This window comes from Hyla sarda, chromosome 9 (genome assembly GCF_029499605.1).
Source record: "Hyla sarda isolate aHylSar1 chromosome 9, aHylSar1.hap1, whole genome shotgun sequence".
NCBI lineage: Eukaryota > Metazoa > Chordata > Amphibia > Anura > Hylidae > Hyla > Hyla sarda.
Window position 1 is genome coordinate 12,713,786 of NC_079197.1, and position 12,654 is coordinate 12,726,439.

At 43.7% G+C, this 12,654-nt stretch overlaps 1 protein-coding gene across 3 annotated transcripts in view; it reads right to left on the reverse strand.

The window, feature by feature from the left end:
- KCND1 (potassium voltage-gated channel subfamily D member 1) overlaps positions 1-12,654 on the reverse strand; it is a 70,983-nt gene that overhangs the window by 16,141 nt on the left and 42,188 nt on the right. For all 3 annotated transcript variants that reach the window (XM_056540898.1, XM_056540897.1, XM_056540896.1), the window contains exons 3-6: positions 6,493-6,655; positions 5,559-5,642; positions 2,908-3,000; positions 424-656 (exon numbers count right to left, since the gene is read on the reverse strand). In XM_056540898.1, the coding sequence (XP_056396873.1) occupies positions 424-656; positions 2,908-3,000; positions 5,559-5,642; positions 6,493-6,655 (573 nt within the window). The remainder of the gene's footprint in view (positions 1-423; positions 657-2,907; positions 3,001-5,558; positions 5,643-6,492; positions 6,656-12,654) is intronic.

Consider the following 12,654-nt stretch of genomic DNA (forward strand, 5'->3'; position numbering starts at 1 on the left):
TATATAGCCAGGGCTGTGTATTGTCCAATAAGATAAATATCAAGTGTCATAGTAAAGGGTCTGAATACTTATGGCCATGGGAAATTTTTGAACATCTGGTTCCCATAGACTTCAATGTTAAATTTTAACATCCGGTTTTTTGGCCGGACCAAAAATTAGTGCACTCACCGTCTTTTGTGCCGGCAAAACGGACGTAACTGACGCAAAAGGATGGTCAAAAAAATCCCATTGACTTGAATGGGATTTTTTGCCGGCCGTTTTCAGGACTTTTTGCCGGGAGTAATAATGGAGGTTTTTTTTACACGATGTTACCTGTAATGTGAAAGGGGCCTAAGTCTATTGAGGATTGTGGGGAAAATAGTAGTGTAGCCAGTTGTGGGGGCTCTGACATAGACCGGTCAGTGGTGGTCCTCATCTACTCACCTCTGGCTGAGACCCTTCTGTACATGCAGGGTGTCCAGCTCTTGCATGCTGCCACGACTGACCGAGACAGTGGAGTTAGCAAGTCGTATGGCACGGCGCTTGGCTCGTCGCGGGCAGCAGGACGTGGTCAGACCCTGCTGGGAGGAGACGGAGGTGCTGCGGCTTGTCCGGTACCCGATGGACTCGGTCATGAGAGCCTCGCTGTAGGTATGCTCATCTGTGAATTCATGGCACTGGGAAGAAGAAAGAAGAAGAGAGAAGGAGACAGCAATACAAGCTCAGCCCGATCGTAAAGCATCTTAGGTAGCATGAAGACCTCATCTGTACTCTATGGCCTAAAGTATGTGAACCCCCCCTCCTAATGATTGAGCTTTGCTGTTTCATCTACACCAGTGGTCTAAAACTGTGGCCCTCCAGATGTTGCAAAGCTTCAACTCCCAGCATGCCCGGACAGCCGTTGGCTGTCCGGGCATGCTGGGAGTTGAAGTTTTGCAACATCTGGAGGGCCACAGTTTTAGACCACTGATCTACACACATTGCACACAGCTGCATAACATCAAGCACACAGCCATGCAATCTGTATAGACATGCGGGATGCGTAAGAAATTGCACCCCAAACTGTCTCTGGAACTGACATCAGCCCAAAAAAAAAAACTGTATCAGGAGCTTCATGAAATGGGTTTCTTTAGTGGAGAAGCTGCACAGAAACTTAAAAGGGTACTCCACTGGAAAGCATGTTTTTATTTAAAATCAACTGGTGCCAGAAAGTGAAACAGATTTGTAAATTACTTCCATTAAAACATCTTAATCCTTCCAGTACTTATGAGCTGCTGAAGTTGAGTTGTTCTTTTCTGTCTAAGTGCTCTCTGAGGACACGTGTCTCGGGAACCGCCCAGTTTAGAAGCAAATCCCCACAGCAAACCTCTTCTACTCTGTGCAGTTCCAGAGACAAGCAGAGATGTCAGCAGAGTGCACGGATGCCAGACAGAACACAACAACTCAAATTCAGCAGCTTATAATTATTGGAAGGATTAAGATTTTTTAATAGAAGTCATTTACAAATCTGTTTAACTTTCTGGAGCCAGTTGATATAAGAATTTTTTTTTTTTTCCTGGAATACCCCTTTAATCCTTCCAGTACTTATCAGCTGCTGTATGATCCGCAGGAAGTTCTTTTCTTTTTGAATTTATTTTCTGTCTGACCACAGTGCTGACACCTCTGTCCATGTCAGGAACTGTCCAGAGCAGGATAGGTTTGCGATGGGGATTTGCTCCTTCTCTGGACAGTTCCTAAAATGGACAGAAGTGTCAGCAGAGAGCATTGTGGTCAGGCAGAAAGGAAATTCAAAAAGAAAAGAACTTCCTGTGGATCATACAGAAGCTGATAATTACTGGAAGGATTAAGATTTTTAAATAGAAGTAATTTACAAATCTGTTTAACTTTCTGCCACCAGTTGATAAAAAAAAAATAAAAATCCCAGTGGAGTACCCCTTAAGATCAGCATGCACAATGCCACATATCGACTAGAGTGGTGTAAAGCACGTCATCACTCTCTACAGTAAAATGTGGTGGAGGCGCGGTAACGTTATGGGGGCTGATTTTCAGAGATTGTCACACAATTGTCGATCCGGTTTTGGTGAAATAGTTTGGGGAAGACCCTTTCTTATTGCAGTATGACCTCCCCAAGGTTTATAAAGACAAATGGCGATGAGATTGTTGTGGAGGAACTGAGCTGCTGCACGTATCCCTGTCCTTAACCCCATCCAATATCTTTAGAATGAATTAGAACAACCAAATTTCAGCCCGAAATCAGGGCCTGACCTCACACGTGCAGGACGAATGCCTACGGACATTCTAAAATCTTGTGGAAGGCCCAAAAGAGGAGAAGTTGTGATAACTTAAAATGGGGACCCAACATTACATCAACACCAATGGTTGTAGAATGGGTTGTCCAACAAGCTCATATAGATATGATGGTCGGGGGGTCTAAATCCTTTTGGTCATATAGTGTATATACATAGTCATCTATATACCTAGACTGTGGACCCAACATATCAACACCAATGGTTGTAGAATGTGGTGTCCAACGAGCTTGTATAGTGTAATGGTCAGGTCTACATCTTCTTGGCCACTTCTGTGTACCTAGATTGTGGAACCAACATTCTACCTATGAAAAAGGCCTGCAGAGGGCCTTCTCCTGTCCTTGGCACCTTTAAGCTCGAGAATGCTTTATAGCATCCAGACCTGAATTTTTTTCTATATCCCTTTCCAAGCACATGTATTCTGTCTACCTGCATTTACCACTAGGGGGAGCTCAAGAGCTTTACTGCATACAAATTATACATTGACCTCCATTATAACTCTGTATACAGCGAGGATTTCTTCACCTCACGGTTTATCGTCCACATTTTACATAGGCATCGTGAACATTCGTAAGCTTTTGAGGACGGGGGAACCAGTATATAGACGTCTATAGATTCTTACCGTGGTCTTCTCCAGACAGTGAAGGAGATGGTGATGCTGGAGCTCAAAGGCTGAGCGGTTCTTCACGCAAAGGGCATGCATTTCGGTGTTCTCCTGGGAAAGAAGAAGACATTGAGAAACCACCTCCAGAACCTGTATCTCTCTAGCTGTAGCAAAACTACAACTTCCAGCATGCCCTGACAGCCGAAGGCTGTCAGGGCATGCTGGAAGTTGTAGTTTTGCTACAGCTGGAGACAGATCTATAAGATTTAGCCAAGGAACTATTTTTCTTCAGTCTATTCTCTCCTTAGCCTTTCTCCTTGTCATTCCTTGACCTCTAAGGAAGCTCTAATTTCTCCTTAAGAACTCTTCTATGCCTCCTCACCTTACTGATATCCCGTTTTCATGCCAGCTGCCAATATAAGATCCTTATTCCGTCCCCACTAGCGAATTGTTTCCTATCGATTTTTCACTGACTGCACATTCTACAATCTACATCGGGCATTGAGTTACCCTTAAAGGGGTACTCCGGTTGAAAACATTTTTTTTTAAATCAACTGGTGCCATAAAGTTAAACAGATTTGTAAATTATATTAAAAAAATATTTATCCTTCCAGTACTTCTTAGCAGCTGTATGCTACAGAAGAAATTCTGTTCTTTTTGAATTTCTTTTTTTTTGTCTTGTCCACAGTGCTCTCTGCTGACACCTCTGTCCGTGTCAGGAACTGTCCAGAGCAGTAGAAAATCCTCATAGCAAACCTATGCTGCTCTGGACAGTTCCTGACATGGACAGAGGTGTCAGCAGAGAGCACTGTGGACAAGACAAAAAAAGAAATTCAAAAAGCAAAGAATTTCCTCGGTAGCATACAGCTAGTAAAAAGTACTGGAAGGATAAAGATTTTTTAATAGAAGTAATTTACAAATCTGTTTAACTTTCTGGCACCAGTTCATTTAAGAAAAGAAAAAAAAAAGGTTTTCACCGGAGAACCCCTTTAAAATGTCTCTACTTTACCCGGTTCCTGTCTTAGACCGCGTTCACACTTCGAAAATAGAGATTCGGAGTACGGCCAGCACTGACTGAATCAGTCGGCGCTAGGAGCGAACGAACATTGCCATCCCGGTAGATGGCAATATCTGCGGTGCAGATTCCGACAGAATACTGAGCAGGTTCAATGTTTTTAGAATTTTTAGATCGGAATTTTCGGACGTAAATGGGGAAAAACGGAAAAACCCACTGACTCACATTTTACCCTTAGGAAGCGAAATCCCACCGTGAAAATTCTGCTAAAATAGAAGACTTGCCTTATATTTTGCAGAATTCTGCAGCTGAATCCCATTGAAATCAACGGAGCTTGAATTTTGGCGGAATTCTGTGTTCTGAGAAGCTTTGCTGACTGGAATTGCAGAACACAGAATTCTGCCGAAATTCCAGCCCCATTGATTTTAATGGGATTTCGCCCCAGAATTTCACAAAAACTTTGTTAATGTGGAATGCGGAAAGCGGAATGGGACAGCGGAATCCCATTTAAATCAATAGGCATTAAATTACAGCGTAATTCTTCAGCGGTATTCCGCATGGAAATTCCGCCGTGAACATACCCTTACTACAGTGACTTCCAGAGCTGCATTCAGAATTCTGCCGATCTAGTGATTAAAGGGGTTATCCAGGAAAAAAAAATTTTGTGTGTGTGTATATATATATATATATATATATATATATATATATATATACTAGCTCCAGAAAGTTAAACAGATTTGTAAATTACTTCTATTAAAAAATCTTAATCCTTTCAGTACTCATGAGCTGCTGAAGTTGAGTTGTTCTTTTCTGTCTAAGTGCTCTCCAATGACACGTGTCTCGGGAACCGCCCAGTTTAGAAGCAAATCCCCATAGCAAACCTCTTCTACTCTGTGCAATTCCCGAGACAAGCAGAGATGTCAGCAGAGAGCACTGTTGCCTGACAGAAAACAACAACTCAACTTCAGCAGCTGATAATTATTGAAAGGATTAAGATGTTTTTAATAGAAGTAATTTACAAATCTGTTTAACTTTCTGGAGCCAGTTGATATAAAAAATAAAGTTTTTTCTTGGAATACCCCTTTAAGCAAGCAGGTCTACTTGTGTACACTATAGCACCCCCTGGTGGATGAGTACAGGTCAAGCTTGGGATTGTACAGTAGCTTGATGTAAAACATAATATCATCTCCCATAATGCATGACATACATTCAATGTACTGCAACTATTATGAGCCTGACGTGGCAGCCTGCAGAATTATCATTGCAGCTCTGGAGGTTATATAACAATTAGAGATGAGCGAACTTACAGTAAATTCGATTCGTCACGAACTTCTCGGCTCGGCAGTTGATGACTTTTCCTGCATAAATTAGTTAAGCTTTCAGGTGCTCCCGTGGGCTGGAAAAGGTGGATACAGTCCTAGGAGACTCTTTCCTAGGACTGTATCCACCTTTTCCAGCCCACCGGATCACCGGAAAGCTGAAGTAATTTATGCAGGAAAAGTCAGCAACCGCCGAGCCGAGAAGTTCGTGACGAATAGAAGTTACCGTAATTTCGCTCATCTCTAATAACAATATAACAATACAGAATAAGTGGAGACTGTTGTGATGCTGCTGTCTGCCATCTGGGCTAGTTTAGAGAAGAACCCTTCCTTACCTCTAGGCCCCCACTCTCTTTGTAGCGCAGGAACGCGTTGGTTGTGTTGCTCTTTGCCAGTCTAATTCTGGCCAATCGGATTTTCTGTGAAAGTTAAAAAAAGAAAAAACAAAAAGAGAGCAAATTACTTAAAATAAATTAAATAAATAAATACATACGCGACCAAATTATGTAAAAAAAATAAATAAAAATCTCCGTGTAATTTGCCCCATATATCCTATGTGACCCTTCCTCAATAAGCTCCACCCCTGTACGGCTCAAGAACTGGGCTGGTGCTGGAGCCTTTTGAATTTCAACAAACTTAGGTCATTGGGGGGGGGGGGGGCGCTGTTTTTTTTCCAAATCTATGGAAAGTACTCAAAGACCTAGTGGTGGAAAGTAGTACTACAGGTTCTTTGAGACTAATTATAATGGGATCACAAAAAACATTCCCGCTTTAGGGTACGTTCCCACACGGCGTATTTTGCTGCGTATTTGCTGCGTATTTGGTGCTGCGTATTTTCCTACCCATTGACTTCAACAGAGAAAATAAAATACGCAGCAGCAAATACGCAGCAAATACGCCGTGTGGGAATGTACCCTTAGTATAAAAACAGCGGGCGCCCTTGGGTTGTAAGAGGCCGAGCTGCAATACCAGTTGCAACCTGTAGAGGTGCTGTGTCTACAAGTCAGCAGCCATGTTTTCCTAATCCCATACAATCCTTTTACACGCTAGACTAGTGTTTCTCAACCAGGGTGCCTCCAGCTGTTGCTAAACTACAACTTCCAGCATGCCCGGACAGCCAACGGCTGTCCGGGCATGCTGGGAGTTGTAGTTTAGCAAAATGTGGAGACACGCTGGATAAGAAACACTGTGCTAGACCATTAAACAATGTGAAAAGTCTCACTGTGTATACTGGCACCTGTGTATATTGGGGGGGGGGGGGGGTCTTACCTGCTGTGCCCGGCGCTTGTCGGCCCTCTGGTTTTGGTGATAAATCCGGCTAAAGTTGGATACGATGACGGGGACCGGTAGTGCAATAACCAGCACTCCGCTGAGGGAGCAGATGGAGCCAAAGATTTTGCCGGCTATGGTGTCTGGTACCATGTCTCCATACCTGAGGGAAGAGCGAAGACAACCATAACCAAAGTGAAAGGGTTTCCAGTTGATTTAAACTTGGAGTATAAAACACGAACCCCCCCCCCCCCCCCCCAAAAAAAATAAACATTTTAAAAAACGGTATTCACCTCTAAATTTGTCGCCATCTCAGTGCTGCCGACGCAAACTAAGATCATGGTAAAAAAAAAAAATTATTCAATATTTAAAAATAGAAAAAAAAAACCTAGGATTGTCACAAAACCAATACTGGTATCGGTGCCACTGCCGGACATGTGCAGGACCTGCTATGTGATGACATCATTATATTGTACAGCAGGTCCTGCACCACTTGCGGAGCAGACGATGCAGATGCCTCAGCGGGTGCAGAGGAAAGGTGAGTGTGATTTTTTTTAAATTTTTTTTATTATTTTCTTTTAAAGAGGACTTACTGGGGGAAAACTAATAGGGGGATCTGCTTAATATGAGGTTTCCTACCTACCTTCCTACCTACCTGACTATTAGATCAAAATACAAAATGTAGATGTGCGACCAGGTCTGTTGAATTCACCTAACTACTGGGGCTTCTACCTAAGAGGGAAGATTCCCTACCTACCTGTCTTCTTGGGGGCTTCTACCTAATAGGGGGGATTTCCCTACCTACCTATCTTCTGTGGGCTTGTACCTTGAAGGGCGTATTTTCCTACCTACCAAGGGGATTTTGCTGCCTACTGGGAGCTTCTACTTAATAGGAGGGATTCCCTACCTACCTAATTTTATTGGGGCTTTTACCCAGGGGGTATTTTCTGATTAACCATTGGAGTGGTGGTGAATTTAGAGGCGAGTTAAGTTATTGTGGTAGATTTATCAAAACCTGTGCAGAGGAAAAGCTGACCAGTTGCCCATAGCAACCAGATGGCTTCTGGAAAATGAAAGTGAAAGCAATCTGATGGGTTGCTATGGGCAACTGGTCAGCTTTTCCTCTGCACAGGTTTTGTTAAATCTCCCTCATAATTATTTAAATTTTTTTTTACTTCAGTTCCTGCCTGTGGCGACAATTTATTTATTTATTTTTTAACTCCGGTCCTAGCCCCAAATTTAGTATTAAAGAGTCTAAATACCTGAAAACCGTAAAAAAAAAAAAAATTCTATAAAAATTATATTTTATTTCGGTGGGGCTGAAAAAGCAAGGTTAATGCAGAGGATTTTCAGCATAATGATAGTTATTTATAGTGCGTCGGTCGCTTAAAAAAAACAACTTTTGACCTATTCGAGAGACATGTCAAAAGTTTTGATCGGTCTGGGTCCGAGTGTTCAGACCCTGATCAATCGCTAGTCAGAGCTAGGCGGAAAGCACAGCTGGCCTGAGACAATCCCATAGACTTACATTATAAGTTTGTCTAGTTTGGTGCTCTCTTCTCCCACTGTTCTCCATTTGTTCCAAAACTACAACTCCCAGCATGCCCGGAAAGCCAACAGCTGTCTGGGCTTGCTGGGAGTTGGAGTTTTCCATTGTTTGGAAAACACTATATTCGAAATATATAGATTTTTCATCAAAATTCTCATAAGTGCAGTACCATTTTTGGCCTGACTTTGTGAGGGCGCTGTTGCACTCCGCACAGCTATTTCTCAGCTGTCCAGCCCAGATCTCTCATTCATCTTCAGTAATATTTCATATTTTTAATGACCAGACTATTTCTGGCATCTCCCATTAATTCAAGGGTGTAAAAGGTGTAAAAAAAAAAAAGTTATTAATGAAACTTGACACTGTACAGCGAGATAGAATTATAGCGTAAGAGGCGCGCAGGCAGCGGCCAACAGCCTGTAATTAGAAATGCACAGCAGCACAGAGTATTTCAGACCTGCTGTGCAGAGGCAGTGACCTGATCTTGTAATAATAGTGAGTGCAGATGTGATAGGTCAGCAGCACAGAGTATCTCAGACCAGCTGTGCAGAGGCAGTGACCTGATATAGTACTACTAGTGAGTGCAGATGTGATAGATCAGCAGCGATAGGTCAGCAATAATAGCGAGGGCCGATGTGAGAGGTCAGCAGCACAGAGTATTTCAGACCTGCTGTGCAGAGGCAGTGACCTGATCTTGTAATAATAGTGAGGGCCGATGTGATAGGTCAGCAGCACAGAGTATTTCAGACCGGCTGTGCAGAGACAGTGACCTGATATGGTACTAATAGTGAGGGCAGATGTAATAGGTCAGCAGCACAGAGTATTTCAGACCTGCTGTGCAGAGACAGTGACCTGATATAGTACTAATAGGGAGTGCAGATGTAATAGGTCAGCAGCACAGAGTATTTCAGACCGGCTGTGCAGAGACAGTGACCTGATATGGTACTAATAGTGAGTGCAGATGTGATAGGTCAGCAGCACAGAGTATTTCAGACCGGCTGTGCAGAGACAGTGACCTGATATGGTACTAATAGTGAGTGCAGATGTGATAGGTCAGCAGCACAGAGTATTTCAGATCGGCTGGGCAGAGACAGTGACCTGATCTTATACTAATAGTGAGGGCAGATGTAATAGGTCAGCAGCACAGAGTATTTCAGACCAGCTGTGCAGAGGCAGTGACCTGATCTTATACTAATAGTGAGTACAAATGTGAGAGGTCAGCAGCACAGAGTATTTTGGGAAGGGGGTACACTCCTATTGTAGGAGGAAGCATTAATGGGGTCAGGTATACAAGTGACAGTAGCAGAGACGGGCAAGATAAGGAGCACAGAGTATTTTAGGGAGACGTGTGCTCATCCTGTAGTACAGTGTTTCCCAACTAGGGTGCATCCAGCTGTTGCAAAACTACAACTCCCAGCATGCCCGTACAGCCTCTGCTGCTTTACTACAATTCTTATATAGTAACATAGTTCATAAGATTGAAAAAAGACCAGAGTTCATCAGGTTCAAACTATAACCCTAATGAGTCCCTACTATTAGTGCTCCTATTCCTTATCTGTGTTGTCATTGCTCACTGTCCCTCACCGAGATCTTCACCTAACAAATGCTATGTCTGAAATGGGCGCTGAAGCTATGGTCATAGGCCATTGTTTCCCAACCAGAATGCTTCAAGCTGTTGCAGAACTACAACTCCCAGCATGCCTGGACAGCCTCTGCTGCTTTACTACAATTATAATATGTGTGCTCCTGCTCCTTATCTGTGTTGTCATTGCTCACTGTCCCTCACAGAGATCTTCACCTAATAAATGCTATGTCTACAATGGGCGCTGAACCTATGTTCATAGGCCATTGTTTCCCAACCAGGGGTGCCTCCAGCTGTTGCAAAACTACAACTCGGCTGTCCGGGCATGCTGGGAGTTGTAGTTTCGCAATAGCTGAAGGCACCCTGGTTGGGAAACACTGCTTTAGTAACCGGGGCAGTGCAATGATAGCGGAAGGGAAATAGGGGAAGACACAGATAGGCAGCACAGAGTATTTCAGGCAGCATTGTACTAGGGGAGGAGACAGGCAGAGGAAGAAGTGACACACAGCTGCACAGAGTATTTCAGACCGCAGTATGCTCATCTCTATAGAAGGCAGTATGATCGAGAACAGGGCTGTGTGTAATGGGGCTGTGTCCCGAATGCCAAGAGGGGGGGGGGAAGAGATAGGGGAGGACACAGGCAGAGGGTAGAGAAATGTCACACAGCAGCACAGAGTAGTTCAGGCTGGGGTATGCTCATCTCTTTAGGAGGCTGCATTGTTGACAACCGGGCTACATGTGATTGGTCTGTGTCCTGATGGGGAAAAAAGGAACGATAGTGGAGGACAAAGGCAGAGGAAGGAGTGATGGCCCACAGCAGCACAGAGTATTTCATGTGGCTCTGGATCTGCTGGGACGAGGGAGGTCACTGCAGCACAGAGTGTTTCAGGAGATGTACAATGCATCCTATAGACCTGGATAACAGGTGAAGATCAACAGCTTCTCTACGCGAGGTAATAAATCTCAGCGCAAATCATTTGCCGACATCAGAACGCCCCCTGTGGGTTCCTGACGGGAATGTACAATGATTTCATATTAAGCGCATCTGCTGATATATATTCGCTGGGGGATTCACTCTATATACCGAGCGCAGCAGAAGATCCGCGTCTGCAACCTCCAGACAAGCCAATTAGCTGCTCCTCGTGAAACCCGGCAGATTAGACGGGGAATATTGGCTGTGTGTGATGTGTGCGCCTCCTGTGGGTCTAGTTAGATATGTCACGCTTACCGCCGAGGGCTAAATTGGTTGCAGATGAGAATTTTTCAAAGGGGTTGTTTGAGATTAGAAAAAAAATGGCTGCCGTCTTTTTCTCAACACAGCGCCACTTTTGCCCAGTGGCTGTGCCTGGTATTGCAGCTCAGCCCCGGCGGGGCTGAGCTGCAATACCTGGCACAGCCACTGGCCAAAGGTGGCGCTGTATTTAGAAGAAAAGTTTCTGATGGTGGCAGGGGTGTGAGGAGTAGAGAGTCACTGACTGCAAGATCAAGGAGTTAAATTTTATCCCTCAGAACTAGGCACTGGTAGACAGTCTTAAAGGGGTACTCCAGTGGAAAACTTTTATTTATTTATTTATTTTAAATAAAGTGGTGGCAGAAAGTTAAACAGATTTGTAAATGACTTCTATAAAAAAAAATCTTTATCCTTCCAGTACTTATTAGCATCTGTATGCTACAGAGGAAATTATTTTCTTTTTGAATTTGACTTTTTTGTCTTGTCCACAGTGCTCTCTGCTGACACCTCTGTCCGTGTCAGGAACTGTCCAGAGTAACATAGGTTTGCTATGAGGATTTTCTCCTGCTCTGGACAGTTCCTGATACGGGCATCAGGTGTCAGCAGAGAGAGAGCACTGTGGACAAGACAAAAAAGAAATTCAAAAAGCAAAGAATTTCTTCTGTAGCATACAGCTGCTAATAGGTAATGGAAGGATAAATATTTTTTAATTTTTTAATAGAAGTCATTTACAAATCTGTTTAACTTTCTGGCACCAGTTGATTTAAAAAAAAAAAAAAAAAAAATTTTTTTCCACCGGAGTACCCCTTTTATTATATTACCACGTCCACCAGGGGGCGCCAAAAACAAACCTGCCCCTAGGCTGGGACGTATGGCAGTACTCATCGTTTAACCATGAGAAGCTGGGATGCAATACCAGGTACAGCCACTGGACAAAAGTGGCACTGCATTTGTATGAAAAGTTTATAATGGCACAACACCCAGGTGGCAGAGGTCTGAGGAGTAGAGGCGCACTTAACGCAAGCTTAAGGGGTTAAATTTTCCTTCCCAGAACTAGGTGCTGGTAGCCCGTCTAATTATATTACCATGCTCACCATGGGCAGCCAGAAACAAACCAGGTGTCCGTGCCCCTAGGCAGGGCCCTATGGCAGTGGTCCTAGTCTAATCAGAGGGAAACTACATGTGGTTGTAGATTGTAGATGAGGGGACTGAGCTGCAATACCATGCACCACCACTGGGGCTTAACTGCAATACCATGCACCACCACTGGGGCTTAACTGCAATACCATGCACCGCCACTGGGGCTGAGCTGCAATACCATGCACCGCCACTGGGGCTTAACTGCAATACCATGCACCGCCACTGGGGCTTAACTGCAATACCATGCACCGCCACTGGGGCTTAACTGCAATACCATGCACCGCCACTGGACAAAAGTGGCACTGTATTTGGAAGAAAAGTTTATGATGGCACTGCACCCAGGCCGTAAGCATCTGAGGAAATGAGAGGCACTGACCGTAAGCCGAAGGTGTTAAATTCCCTCTCCCCCAAACTAGGTGATGGTAGACCGTCTTAGGCTCGGTTCACACCACGTTTTTGCAATACAGTTCCCGTATCAGGTTTTTGATAAAATAAAAAAAAAAACCTGATTCCTCAAAACCTGATTAAACTGTATCAAAACGTGTGCACAAATTTTAATCTGTATACGGTTTGAACAATGATGTCCGGTTGCATCCGAATTTTAAGAAAAAAACTTATATGTTTTAACTTTTCATTCCATTATGAATAAAGTTTCACTTGTTT